The sequence below is a fragment of the Parathielavia appendiculata genome (assembly GCF_033297405.1).
Source record: "Parathielavia appendiculata strain CBS 731.68 unplaced genomic scaffold N657scaffold_11, whole genome shotgun sequence".
Taxonomy (NCBI): domain Eukaryota; kingdom Fungi; phylum Ascomycota; class Sordariomycetes; order Sordariales; family Chaetomiaceae; genus Parathielavia; species Parathielavia appendiculata.
In genome coordinates this window covers 680237-693854 of record NW_026944230.1, presented here as the reverse complement: position 1 = coordinate 693854, position 13618 = coordinate 680237, and the positions used below count along the sequence as shown (strand labels likewise).

General features: G+C 54.7%; 6 protein-coding genes and 1 non-coding gene across 7 annotated transcripts; 3 read left to right on the top strand and 4 right to left on the bottom strand.

The window, feature by feature from the left end:
* Window positions 1-1643: 1643 nt before the first annotated feature.
* Window positions 1644-2873, top strand: N657DRAFT_673462 (uncharacterized protein; the record flags this gene model as incomplete). The annotated part of the gene is made up of 4 exons (XM_062795689.1): window positions 1644-2102; window positions 2153-2248; window positions 2287-2434; window positions 2617-2873. 4 exons carry the CDS (start codon window positions 1644-1646, stop codon window positions 2628-2630), a joined length of 717 nt encoding a protein of 238 aa, XP_062645465.1. The 3' UTR covers window positions 2631-2873.
* Window positions 2874-2898: 25 nt separating this feature from the next.
* Window positions 2899-4850, top strand: N657DRAFT_665447 (uncharacterized protein; the record flags this gene model as incomplete). The annotated part of the gene is made up of 2 exons (XM_062795290.1): window positions 2899-3032; window positions 4139-4850. 2 exons carry the CDS (start codon window positions 2899-2901, stop codon window positions 4848-4850), a joined length of 846 nt encoding a protein of 281 aa, XP_062645464.1.
* A 282-nt stretch (window positions 4851-5132) lies between these two features.
* On the bottom strand, window positions 5133-7422 carry N657DRAFT_577316 (uncharacterized protein; the record flags this gene model as incomplete). The annotated part of the gene is made up of 3 exons (XM_062789243.1): window positions 5133-5597; window positions 5862-6798; window positions 6875-7422. 3 exons carry the CDS (start codon window positions 7420-7422, stop codon window positions 5133-5135), a joined length of 1950 nt encoding a protein of 649 aa, XP_062645463.1.
* Window positions 7423-8051: 629 nt separating this feature from the next.
* On the bottom strand, window positions 8052-9739 carry N657DRAFT_692199 (MFS general substrate transporter; the record flags this gene model as incomplete). Its single annotated transcript, XM_062797151.1, has 3 exons — window positions 9383-9739; window positions 9213-9310; window positions 8052-9137 (listed from the first exon to the last, which is right to left on the bottom strand). Exons 1-3 carry the CDS (start codon window positions 9582-9584, stop codon window positions 8052-8054), a joined length of 1386 nt encoding a protein of 461 aa, XP_062645462.1. The 5' UTR covers window positions 9585-9739.
* Window positions 9740-9978: 239 nt separating this feature from the next.
* Window positions 9979-11257, bottom strand: N657DRAFT_657714 (uncharacterized protein; the record flags this gene model as incomplete). Its single annotated transcript, XM_062794833.1, has 5 exons — window positions 9979-10030; window positions 10393-10558; window positions 10681-10736; window positions 10777-10796; window positions 10835-11257. The coding sequence occupies 5 exons, from the start codon at window positions 11255-11257 to the stop codon at window positions 9979-9981; spliced, it is 717 nt and encodes a 238-aa protein (XP_062645461.1).
* A 723-nt stretch (window positions 11258-11980) lies between these two features.
* On the bottom strand, window positions 11981-13096 carry N657DRAFT_647874 (uncharacterized protein). Its single transcript, XM_062793411.1, has one exon. It carries the CDS (start codon window positions 12626-12628, stop codon window positions 12059-12061), a length of 570 nt encoding a protein of 189 aa, XP_062645460.1. The 5' UTR covers window positions 12629-13096; the 3' UTR covers window positions 11981-12058.
* Window positions 13097-13206: 110 nt separating this feature from the next.
* Window positions 13207-13278, top strand: N657DRAFT_t114. The gene has a single exon. It is a non-coding gene; the product is annotated as a tRNA-Cys (tRNA).
* The last annotated feature ends 340 nt before the right edge of the window (window positions 13279-13618 follow it).

Genomic DNA, 13618 nt, shown 5'->3' with positions numbered 1-13618 from the left:
GTTGCGCTACAGCTTATTGCAACGCCGCAAGATGTCGACACCACCTTGATTACCCTTCAATTGCCCCCAGTTTCTGGAACTTTACTCCTGTAACAGGTAAAACTGCGCGTGAAACTTATCTAGGGATACATTTTCATCTCGCCACTAGGTACCCTAGAGAGTTTCGTCCAGCTGTGGACCATACAATGAATGGCAAGGACGGGACAACCAGTGTCCTGGCTCGCGCCGTTACAGTTTCCTTCCGTGTCCATTTACCGGCGGACTTTGCGATGCCCGTCTCGGACGAGTCGGACCTAGTCAGAACAGGGCCTCAGGAGACTAAAGTCAAGTGAACCAGATGCTTCCGGGCACTGAATCAAGTAGCCGATTTTCTATACCTCAGGCTTGGGCGACTGGTCGAAGACCCTGCATCGGCGTTTGTCTTTACCGATGCGTGCTTGAAAGCTGAAGATATACTTATCTTCCTTCTCTCCCTCTATGAACCCTTGAACCTAGCACTGCCTCTTGTTTTGACTCTTGTTTTGTTGAACTATCTAAGCAGGCGCATTATCCCCCGAGGCGCTCGATGCGCTCCTCGAGTCACAGCAAGTTAGGGACGTCCTCACCGCGCTGGACTTCGAGCAGGGCCACTTGCTCTTCCAGACCGTCAATTTCATATACTCACACGAGCTCGCGGGATCCAACATTCCCCAGAATACTTTCGCCATACTTAGCTTCCCGTTTCCGGCGACGAAGGAGCAGCGGGACGGCTTCTCCACCATTGGTCGTCTTCCGCTCCCGGACCTATCCTATGAAGAGGCACAGTTTGGCCACTCCAGCAGGACCCTGGGGGGCCAGGACGTGTAGGTATGGTCCACGGGCGTCACAAGCTCCCGGACGGACGTGATGTGGAAATCAGTCTGATCTATCAGCCATGTCGGAAGGCGGAGTGGGAGGACGCCGCGGCAACAAAAGGAGCTGGAGAAGCGGGACCGCTGGACCAGCGCTGACTCTCAACGTCTCGGTTTACTGGCAATCTCCGTGGAGTGTTATAACATATACTGTCTCTAGTTAATGATCTTAGTTACCTAAAGCCTATCCTGTTTCGCGTCATCCCTTTCCATTGTTTGCGGCCGGAAACAGGCTTTTGCATGCGAGGTAGCGGTATCTTGAGCCACGAATCCACGATTGGACGGACGATTGATAGCATAAGTAACTACATACCATCAGTGTGAGAGTGATACCATCAAAACAATTTGGGACGTGACTCAAATTATAAAATTGGATGAAATCGAATGCAAAATGGACATCGGTGGTACAAGCTGGAAGTCTGGTACCATTGGCAGATCTCAACGATCATCCACAGCTCCTTTTTCGAAATCCCATCACAAAGTACAACAAACAAAAGTCGGATTCCTACCAATCTGCCGTCCAAGTTCCTGCTTTCAAAATCTGCAATAAGCCGCGCAACAACAAAAACAACACCCGATACCTAAGCCTTTTTGCGAGGTCAATGGTGACTCGCTGACTTCCAGCAAACACCACTACAAATCGGTCAATCTCAACTGTCACCTTGACACGTTCACTTATTCCTTCGTACGAATCCAAAACAGCAGACACCACAATCGTAAGTTGAACGAGCTACGAGTCGCCCTTTTCTCGCAATGCCCTTCCGCGCGACCCGCGCCCTCCTCCGGGCCACCATCACCACTGGGAGCCTCTCACATTTTCCTCCGCAAAAGCGGACAGCAACAACAACAACAAAACCAACAAACAAACCCACGATCCTCGAAGTCGAACGCAAATTCCGTCGCCTCACCGTCCCCACTTCCACCAACATTCACCACCACACCATCATCAACAACAAAACCAGCACCACGACCCGGCAAGGAATTCTCAACTACAAGCACAGCCCCAACTTCACCTCGGTGACAGCTTTGCCCACTTGCACGATACACGACATATACTACGACACGCCCGACCGCGCGCTGTGCTCGCGGGGGGCATGGATCCGTCAGCGCAACGGCGAGTGGGAGGCGAAAGTCAAGCGGGCGTGGTGGAAGGGCGATTTCGTGAACAGGCGGTTCGAGGAGCTGCATGGGGAGAAGTGTGCCGGGGGCATGGTTCAAGAACCATCGGGGGAAATGCGGCGGCGGCGGCGGCTGATTTGAAGAGGGCCGAGGAGGAGGACTACTCTGGGCGGCTGGGCAAGCTGGCCGAGTTTGTCACGACGCGCGAGGCGTGGCTGGTTCATGGGGAGTTCAAGGTTGTGAGGGACCGGATGGACTTTGGGCATGAGGTTGGTAGGTCGAGTTGCAGGTCGAAGTTCATGATGGTGGTGGGGACGGTAAGACGGGGCAGGAGGAGAAGGCGGCACTTATGGACGAGATGGACCGGAAGATTGAGGCGTTCATGAAGAGGTATGCGTGGGCTTGGGAGGAAGGCGAGGCGGTGGGTAAGCTGACGGCTTATTTTGCTATGATGAAGAGGAGGGTTGGGCAGGCGTGAGGAAGTGACTGGCTGGGGGCACTGTTGGCGCACACAAAGTCAAGTCCCTGTGTGTCATATTCATGGCGTCTCGACGAGGAGGGAAAATGTGGTTTCACGGCACGCTGCTGACCGATACCCAACGGCCAGATTTGTCGGAATGAGTCTATCAACCTATCGACAAATCTCGTCTATTTCATGGAGAGTCAGTTTCATTTGGAGAGTGAGGCGAATTTCTCAGCTCCGGCCATTCATCCCTCAACCGGAGCGCGCACTGGAGCTTTATATATGAGACCGCTGTCTTCCCGCTGGTGTTGACCTGCTCAGGGTTAGAACATGTCAAACGATTTGAACGCGCTTCGAGTCAGGATATCGGCGGCACCCACCTCAACCAACTTGTTCTTGCCACGGCTGCTGCTGTAGTAGTCGAAAATGGGCGGGTTTAGCTCAAGATACTGCTTGTATCTCTTCTCGAACATCTCGCGGGTGTCCCCCTCGCGCCCTTCGTTCCGGGCAAGCACGCTCTCCTTGGCCACTTCCTTGGGGCATTGGAAGAAGAGCACGAGGTGAGGCGGGCCAAACTGGAACGTCAACACGGCACGAAGATGCCAATCAACCACTTTCCGGTACTCACGGCCTTCTCGAACACTCGGATCTGGTCCAACCGCCTGGGAATCCATCCAGAATATTGGGGCAGCCAGGGGGGCTGTCACGAAACGTCTCATGGAGCAGTGGGAAGAGATGCTCGGAAGGCAGAAGTTCGCCGCTCTTGACGTGCCAGCCGATGGCTGCGTTCTTGTCCGCATTCTCCCTAAGCAGGTCTCCGACCGAGATGTGGTTGAAGTCGTTGTCCTTGGAGAGCCGCTTGGCCAGAGTGCCCTTGCCTGATCCAGAGGCTCTCAAGCCAGTGTCAGCCCAGCGCGAAAGGGATGGACGGCGGCATGACTGAGGCCCACCTATGACGAAAATAAGCCGCTTTTTTTCCCCGTCGGCCATCCTCGGTTCTGCTATGGGCGGGCGAATCACGTACCGACGTGAGAGTTCTGCCGAGAACAAGAAGTGTGAGAAGGTCACTCCGAGCTAGGGCGATCAAATACCTTCCTGTCACTAATAGTCCTAGCCCGGTGACAGAGTGGTCACTTTTGCTCTCAGATTGGTATGCCACAGAAGGGCGACAAACATTTTGATTCTGACCTTCCGCCAGACGATGGCGGCTCAAGCGACGCTGCTCAGATCGACACCATCGTTTGGGATACCTTATTGTTTGAACAAACACAACCGCTTGAAAGTTAAATCAAGACTAAAGAATGACTCAGGGACGAACAACATCATCAATACGAGCTATCCTCAGCGATGAGTTTTGTGTCGCCGTGGGCTTGAGGCATACCGTACTAGGTTTGACCCGACCAGAACCCAGCATCAGCAAGCTCATATTAATTACATGTAGCCGGTCCGTTTAAGACTTCAAAACACTCTTTTCAAAGCGTAGGTATTCTCACCACAAGTTCGCTTTCTCTATGGGCAGATAGTGCCTGGCTTCGAGCATCCTCCAACTCACTCAACGCCTCACCAGCTCGCCCACGATGTCAGACAAAGGAACCACATATGCCATGCTGCTGTTCCTGGACACCACCTTGTGCGGTCTCATCCTCTTTTTCTACGCTTACACCAGCATCCCCTCCTTCTCCCTGTCCTCCCGGCCACCCTTTCTCAAGCGCGAGCTGCGTCTCGATTCCGTCTCCATCGTGACCAACGGCAGTAAACTCACGGAATCCTTCCTGCGCGAGCACGGCGCCAATCTCGACATCCTCGCAGTGAGCTGCGACTCGTTCGACGAGAAAACGAATATCGCCATCGGCCGCGGTAGCGGCAACCAGGTGGCAAAGCTGTATGAAATCGCGGCGTGGTACCGCGAGTATAGCGTGCTGTTCAAGCTCAACACGGTCGTCAACAGGTTGAATGTGGGCGAGGCCATGAACGCGCATATAGCTGCGCTGCGACCGTTTCGGTGGAAGTGCTTTCAGGTGCTGATTGTGCGCGGGGAGAACGACTCGGCGGAGACGTTGCGCAACGCGCACACGTTCACTATTTCGGACGCCGAGTTCGAGGCGTTTTGCGAGCGGCACCGCGGCCAGGCGTGTTTGGGGCTGGAGCCGAATCGGCTCATGGCGAGGAGCTATTTGATTCTGGATGAGTACCTGCGGTTCTTGGACCGTATAGGCAAGCAGCCTTCTAAGCCCGTCTTGGAGGTTGGGGTTGAGAAGGCGTTGGAGAGCGTGTACTGGGATGAGGATGCGTTTGTCGAGAGGGGAGGGCTGTATGACTGGGCCAAACCGGAGGGGGAGAAGGAGGGTTGTGGCGGTGCGAAGGAGTTGGACTGGTAGGGTGTAGTGGGTGGAAGAAATGGGGGAGTTGGATCACGTAAATGGAGATTCTGGATGGCAAGCAGGTCGGGCACTGCCTCTAAAAGTGCTCAGGAAGACCAAGCAAGGTACATGTAGCTCGTGCGTACAGGTTATCAATTGCAATTTTGATTTCCACGTGGAAGAACCAGGACTGGAACAGCACATGGTGGCTCCAAGTCAGACTTCAAGTTGCCTCCCTGCAGGTTTGTTTGGAGATACTTTATGAAGCTGATCGGCAACACTGACATGTGTTAATGGCATCTACCAGGAGAAGCTCTCCTCAACCAACCTCACAACAACGCCACGCCTCCCCAGCCGTGCCACCGCAACCCTAACCTCATCCGCCATGCCGGCAGGACCGCAGACGGCAACCGTTGTACCCCCCACAGCACTCCTGACCTCCTCGGCCAGCACAGCATCAATATCGAAGCGCTTGCCAACCGAGATAGTCACGTCCGTGCTGGCCCAAGTTTCCCTCACCACTCCCAATTCGTCACTCGCTTGATGCCGAATAACACTGCCAACGACGCCGCGCACCGCCGCCGCGAGCGGCTCCGTCCTGACGCTCCAAAACAACTTCTGCCTGCCCCAGCTAGACCGAGACGTCAGGAAAGGCAGCACACCGGTGATGCCGACGCCCCCTGCGATGCAAACCAGGTTGGGGTACTTGAGTGAGGGGCGTGACGGGTGGGGCTCGATGGCAGACATATGGGGGCCGTAGGAGTTCTCGACCAGTACGGGGATGCCCTTGTCCGAGTCGGCGTGTCGGAGGAGGAGGGATGTCAGGCCTTGGTGGAGGCGTATGAAGAAGACGAGACCGGGGCCGCGGTGCCGGCTCTGGTGAGGTGGTAGTTCAGGTAAATGGGCTGTGGTTGCGGCGGATGCCGTCTTCTCGGAGGATTTCTCGGTTGCCGACGTAGCCCTAACATCTTGGGATGAGGAGAAGCTGGCAGGAGAACTGGAAGTCGGGGCGGCGCCGCCGCATGAGACGGCTGCCACGGAAAAAGGGTGGTTCTCCCAGAATCGCCATGTCAAAGTGGGGAAGTGCAGATATGCGTGGCCGTTCCCTTCGACGCCAGGCACGTTAACCCGCAAGTAGTCATCGTCGATGACCGTGACAAACGCCTGCTTGACTCCGTTCCGCGCCAGCCGCAGGGGTCTAGCCAAGAAACGGTCAAAGAGCCAGAAAGCGAAGGCAATCCAAACCCAGGTCTGGTACCCCCACTGCCACTCGTAGCGGTAGTAGATGTGGAGCATGCAGCCGATCATGGATAAGACAGCGAGCATAACATGGGAGGCCAGGAACAGCTCGTACATCTTCTTGCGCACTGGGAGGATCGACAACGGCATCAGGAGAACCAAGGCGAGCGTGGCGACAACGCCCCAAATCCAATAATCCAGTTTGCTCTCTTCCTCAAAAGCACCCGGGCCCGACAGGGGCTCGAGGTAGAAGCGCAGGTACAGGATCGAGTGGACGCAGGCCTGCAGCATGCAGATGACCGAGATCCAGCGGTGGACGAGGAGGAAGGTCGAATGGGACCAATTGGTGACCACAAGCAGGACATTGTTGCGGCCGGCAAAGAGGACGGCGATGGCGAGGTTGACGAAAGACAGGACACCGGTGCGGTTGCCGATTTGTGCGATGACCTGCTGCTCCATGGTGCCGTACCAGGAGTGCGGATCTCGCACTTCGTATCCCACGGCGCTGAGGAGGATGTTGATAACCCAGATGTAGGCGATGAAGAGCCCCTGACCGCGGGCGGGCACGAAGCCAAGCCCGAGGACGGGGACCGAGTGGTAGCGCCCGAATAAGGGAGGGTCAATCAGGGAGGCGTAGATGGTCGACACGAAGCTTTGATTGAGGGGGAAGAATCTGAACCAGGAGAACACGATAGGGATGGCGAGGCATGTGGTGATGAGGACGATTCTGCCCCGGGCGCCTGATCAGCAGCTTGCTGGGCATGTCCATCCATTATGTCTGAAAGGGATGGACCATGACTCACCCGTACGTTTCGGCCCTCGCCTCCATCTTCTCAAAGACTTCCAAACCGTTGAAGTTTGCCAGCCAGCTGTGCTCATCAACCAGGGATGTCGTGTTCAGCGTGGCGTCCGCATCGAGAACCGAGGTAGGCGGCGCTTCTGCTACGCGGGAGAGGGCCACCTGGTAAGAATAGGCCGGCATGGGCTGAACTTTTTGGCGGGCGACAATGTCCATCTCCCAGACAGTCTCGAGTGTCGAGTTCTTCACGCCGGGACAATGCGTGTGGAAACACCAGGCCAAGGTCTGGAGATAGTTGTCGCTGGTGGCTCTGCACTCGGGCGTTGCCGAGGGCATGTGGTGCGAGTCCATGCCGCCATGGTCGTGATGGTCGGGGCAGTGGAGCTGCCAGCCCCGGACTGTGTCGATGCACGCGAAGGCGCAGGTCGGATTATACATGGCGATGCCATGGCCGATGACTCCGTAGCGTTCCCTGCCTGACGTGACGTGGGCTTGAGCTAGAACAACAAACAGCGAAGTCATCAACACCGCCAAAGGCGTAAGCGCCCGCATAGGAAGTGCCATATCGATGATGGCGGACGCTCTGTCCGAAGAAGGCATCCTTCATCGATCCCGACCAACTGCAGCAGGCGGAGGTTCTGGGATAGGTTTAAAGAAGGAAGGGAAGTTGGCCCTGAAAAGCAAGCTGTATTGGAGTCGAACACTCCTCGGTCTCAATCCGAATCCCCATCACGTCCCAGGCCTTGGGCCACTCTTGCCGCGCAGAGCAGGTTTGAGCAAGTTAAGTAATTCTGAGGTTTCATTGCTCAAGCCTGGGGTCGCACAACCGCCTGTAACGTCTGGTACTTGGCACTGGACATCCATAGGCTGATCCGGACCATAGCTGCCCGTTCTCGGTCTGGGCTATCTATCCATCAAGGTGGCGTATGAGCGACGCAGGCGTTTGCCGCCGTGGCCAAGGAGAACAGTTTCGACCGACAACAGACCTAAAATGTTGTAAGCAAATCCCACAACCTGGCTGGACCGAGACTCGCATCGCACCTCTGTGTCTGACCGTGTCACTCCGATTGTCCTCTGCTCGTAGCCAAACGCCCTATCTGGCTGTTGTGCCACGTAGTTAACTATTCTTCCTATCGAACATAAATATACGATCAGCTATTCAAACACTGACAGTGTTGCTCTTAGAGTATTCCGAGTCGTCTCCAGACAAAAGCGCTCCCACCAACTACTGCCGAAACTCCGGTGTACACAATCAGGCTCCCATAGCCGCTTCCGTACCCTCCCATCGCCTGGCCCAACCACGGACGACCATGGATAAGCAAGTCACTCAGGGGCCCAGACGCCACGTTTCCGATCCCTCTGCCAGCGCACAGCCATCCAAAAACCAAAGTCGGGTCGACATATGCGTGCGCATGCTCCTCGGATTCTTTCGGACTCGCAATCTCGCGCATGATCCCCGGCCAGATGGACGTGTAGCAACCAGCAAAGAGCCCATACACGACACAGAATGCATACACGCCCGCCAATGTCGACGTCAGCCCCCACAGCACCAGCGCCGCAACGCTGGCTCCGATGCCGGACAACACCAGGCACGTCGTGACGGGCAGCTTGTCCGTCATCCAGCCCATGACGATCGAGCCCATGGTCGCGGCAATGTTGACAAGCACGGCGGTCAAGGCCGACAGCATCGTCGACGCGTCAAAGGTGGCGCGCACATACGAAGGGAGATAGACGCCCGGCAGGAAGTAGCCCGTCGCCTGGACGACGTTGGCCATCTGGTGCAGCAGGAACCGCCTCGACAGGACATAGCGCATATTTTTGAACGGGCGCCCATTGACGGCCGCCGTCGCCGACAGCGGTAGCCGAGGCTTGACAAAGAAGGACAGCGGGATCGCCAGAACAAACAGCACTACCGCCCAGACGCGCAGCGCCGTGCGGAAGCCGTACGACGTCAGGAGGAACTCGAGCAGCAGCGGCAGCACGACCCCGCCAAACCCGGCGGCGCTCCACATGATGCCGTACGCCATGCCCTTGCGCCGCGCGAACCACTCGTCGATGTAGAGGATGCTGGGGCAATAGGCGAAGCAGCCGCCGATGCCGAAGAGGACGCCCTGCGTGGCGATGAGCTGGTCGACGGTGGTGCAAAAGGAGCTGAGGGCCATGGTGAGCGCAGCCGCGACGAGCCCGCCGAGGGTGAACCAGCGCGCCCAGCGGGGACGCAGGCGGGAGAGAGAGATGACGAAGGGCGTGGCGATGTACATGACGCCCTATTTATAGGTTAGAGCTTGTTAGGAAGCGTAACTGGTGAGGAAGGGGGCGTGGTGACGGTGGCATTAACTTACCAGGGTAGTAGTGCCCACTACGGCAATGTTGCCGGCGCCCTGAAAAGGCAGGTGGGAGGAGTAATAGTCCTGGAAGACCCCAAAGGAGAAACCGAATCCTGCCCGTGGGAGTCGATATGCTAAATGAGTCTAACACGTCCAAACGGACTCGTTTCGCAAGGGGAACCTACCCCACACCAAGGCTTCAACGGCCCAGCAGGCAGCAAGAAAGAGCCATGCATCTTTGCCCGTGTCGACGGGCGGCAGAGAAAACTCGTGCAGTGTTTGAATTTGTGTGGCATTACTCTCCTGGGCGTTGGTCACGTCGACGGCGGTGACGGCGGGAGCGAGCACCGGCAAGCGGTTCTCCAGTTCAATGGCAGGGGAGCCCATGACGGCGTCAAATCGTTTTACATTTGAATTGTTGACATTCGTTGTCTCAGGGGAGAATATACTGATTTGGTGGTTGCTGTATCTCGAGGAGGACTTATACTTCGTTGTTCTGCGCCCTTCTGTTGACCAGTGGGGATGTGCTTGCCCGGATATCGGCGGCTGTACCGTATCGCTGTTGTGGCCCGTCTTGGCGTTCCATACGACAGTGGTGTTGGGCGTGAAATGCCAGCCGAGTCGACTCCGGACTCGATTCTTGGGCGATCTCTAGTCAGGTTTAGTGAGTGAGAAGCTCGGCCCGAGGTTGCCCGAATTTGGCTGAACTGCATGATAAGCCAGCTGCCTCACGCCGAAACTTGTTCTAGGTATTTGGCGGCAGGATTCCTCAAAGACGAAGTTACCTGTACGAAGTAGGGCCCCTCTTCCCAGACTGTAGCCCCACCCAAAGCCTGCCATGCAAAACCAGAACCCTAGCTATCAGCTGCAACATGGCGATGGAGGCAAAACAAGATACCTAAGCCATTCATGGGTCGTAGATATCATGCATCTGAGGAGCGGTGTACTATGAATTCGAGTACTAATACATTGCGGTGATTCCGCACTAGCAGCGGGAGTAATAGGAACTGTGCTTCGAGTATCTCCCCTCCAATCATCTGCAGGTTCGACATCTTGCGAATCTAGTACCCACGCCTACATCCCTACTTAGATGGGGAATCCGGTTGCAACTTCAAGGGTACAGTTACAGGCCATACGCTGCTCACTTATCAAACTCAGGGTTGTCCAGCCAAGCGCGGATTTTCTCAACGGCAACCAGTCGTGGCTTTTCTCTGAAGTGTTGTAATCGAGCATGTCGCCTTCGAACCAACCGACTGTTCCCCGAAATGCTCCTAACTTGGGCACAATCTCGCGACAAAACCAAAGTCCACTAAAACCGGTATACGGGCAGCGTTGACGAAAATGTTGGCATGGGTTAATGTCTAGCCAGAAGTGTCAGTGCTTGCTGCTGCTGTTGATTGCCCCGCGGGGGCCCCCCTCCCCCCCCCTCCTCCCCCAGCAGGTGACAAGGAGTAAGCAGGAGCATTGCTGCAAATCCACATACCGTTCTGAGCAAGGCCCAGCGAATGGATATGCCGCACCGCTGACTCAAGTAAACGCCTTCTTGTCATGGATCTCGCCGATAGCATTTTTAATATACTCCTTTAGGTTGTATGAGTGCTTGTCGAACACGAGTTCAGTGATACAGCCCTACGTACACGACGACCATGGTACCTGATGATGCCAGGGTGAGGTTGTTCCGAGACGATTTGCAAGGCATGTATCTCGTCAAGAACCAGTGTTGGAATAGTGGACAGGGTATTGTCCTTTCTATGCTCCTCGTACGCTCCTAACCTTGCGCGCTTGATGTAGAAGGCATCGGTGTCCAGCTCATCCGGGGCAATGGTCAAGCGAGCATCCGACAGCAATTGGGGAAAGATATCTTGGTCGGGGATCCGTTCAAGCGCAGCAGTGAATTGTTCCGGGGTAATCTTGAGTTGGGGGACATTCAGTTGACCAAAGTAGAAAACATCGTCGTCATCAACAGCTGAGAAAGTGGTGTACAAGAATTCGTGGGTGTTCGTATTGAAGGCTTCGTAAAGACCATAGAGATCGCTCGGGTGCGTGGCAATGGGCGGCATGCTGATTTGCGCGCAGAGAGAACGGGCTGTTGGACTGAGAGCGCGTGAGATTACGGTGAATTGAAGGTCAATGGCGGATGTTGTGTACGGATTACAAGAATCTGCGTTGTTGGAATTCTGCCTAGCTGTGTGAGCGATGCTGCCTAGCAACGACAATACGGTAGACGGGTGAAACGTTAAGGTAGCCAATCGCAACTCTCTGTGCGTTTGTCTTTGGTTCAGATGGATTGGGGTGGGCTGCGTGGGGAGGATCATGTTTTTCCATCATAGGAGTAGATAGAAATTGCAGTAATTAACCCCTTGCTTGGACAGCTGAATGATGAGGTGCCTAACCATAGCTTCTTATCTTCGAGGTTGTTCAAAAGGGGTCCGTTTGTTGACTTCATAGCGACTACCCGACAACCGGGTGACACAAGCCGCACTCATAAAACCCAACATATACTAGGTAACGTACCTCAATTGCTTATCAATTTTACATACAAAGACAAAATTCTCAATGGCCCGTCATTTTACCCTCTCCCTCAACTACATCCTATATCCGTTGTACCATTGAGTCAACCCAGCCTTTGATCGACTCTTAGGATAGCGCATTCCACGCTTCGACCGCGAGGCTCTGAAGCTCCTCTTCAGTCCACGTCGGGAACTTAGATATATACTGCTTGACGGCGTTCTACGTATTATTAGTCGGAGAGAGGTCTGGGGATCCAGGCGTATGGAAGAAGTGTCTTAAACCGTGGTGTTGCTTCCAGTCTCGGACGATGTTTTTCTTACCCGTACTATGTCTAGAACCGCCGTCTTCCTCTAGGACAAACTGATCTCTACGCGCAAGCCGGGAACCAACAACCTTCTTAAGGATTTCCTCCCGATATACTTGTATCGACATCTTCCCGTTGTAACGGCACACAACGTGCAGCCATACCGTTGCGCCATATTCCTAGAAAAGGGTACAAATGATTCAATCCGACAGCTTGAATCACTGGCTGCACTATGAAGCTGTAACAACTGACGCCTGTCGCCGGGCGTTGCCGATCCGACCAGCCGTGCCGTTACACCCGTTCGTGTTGCCTGGGACCTCGTAGAAGTAGAGTTCTGACTTGAAATCCCACACGATCGCTGCCTAGGCGTAAAGTCGTGTAAGATGCTTTGGTTCGGCTCCCGAGCTTCTTGAATGTAATCTGAGCAGTGCCGCTCACCAGGTTTTCGAAAAGTCATAGCCCGGCCCTCACATCCAAGAGAAAAATGTACCTCGTCGGACCACCGGATATCGTACCAATGCTGAGGTATTGGGCGTTCCCGGAGGGCTATAGTTGCAGCCTTGAGACGCTTTTTAGCAGTGCCTTCGAGACCTATCCCTTTCGGCACGCTATACATTTACGGTACCCCAGCGTGCCAAGTGCCCGTTGAATCGTTCGCCAGCAAACGTCAGTTGCAACGCCTGCTTCGTAGGCTAGCGATTGCTAGGAAAAAACTTGGGCCTCGAAGCTGTATTCCTAGATTGGCTTCTCCATCGAATATAGGTCGTTAGGTGTAGGGATCCGTTTCCGGCCGCGTGTTTCTTTAAGGTCGGGGTGATCAGGGTTATCTTGCAAATTACGTCGGTTGCGCTGCTGGCGGACGATTTCCCAACCTTGCCGCTGGCTAACACAAGAATGCCTGAAAACGCGCGACTTGAAGTGAGGAATATTCTGCTTCTCGAGAACGAAATGTTGTCTATGACCTTGGCTTCTTTCGGTGTATGGTGGTGACCATTGCCCAGGTTGTAGAATTATCTCTGGGTTGGATGCGAACGTCAGGTTTGCTGGGTATGGGGAATGCTTCGATTGCGAGCGCGGCTTCTTTTGTCACCTGGTTGCCAGAGTAGAGATTTTTCAGCAACAAAAAAAATTTGACAGTAGCATTATAGATGGCCTTCCATCATAACAGTGCATGAGTCTACGCCTAAGCTCTTCGGACGAATAGCTCAGGGGTAGAGCAACCGGCTGCAGTCCGGTAGGTCACGCGTTCAAATCGCGTTTCGTCCTTTCCTTTTGCCGTTGTTTTGAGTTGATCCTATCGCACTAGTCCAGCCGAACTCTTTTCCGTCCGATTCCCGTCTTTTCTATGTTCTTGTCTTTATTTTTCTTTTATTATAATTTTTTCCCCCTTCGCTCAACTGGGCTCAATCGCCTTCTCATCATTTCCAACACGGCCAGTTGAACCAACTGCGCTTCCAACAAATCGGGACGTGATGTGATAATGCGGCCCATGACAGGATGGACCACTCACAGCTGCAGCCGCCAGAACCTGTTGGTTCCAACGTTAACAGGGTTTGCATGACACCCCAGCTGGCTCTAAGCCTCCAAGATGTTGCGCTCTTCAGCC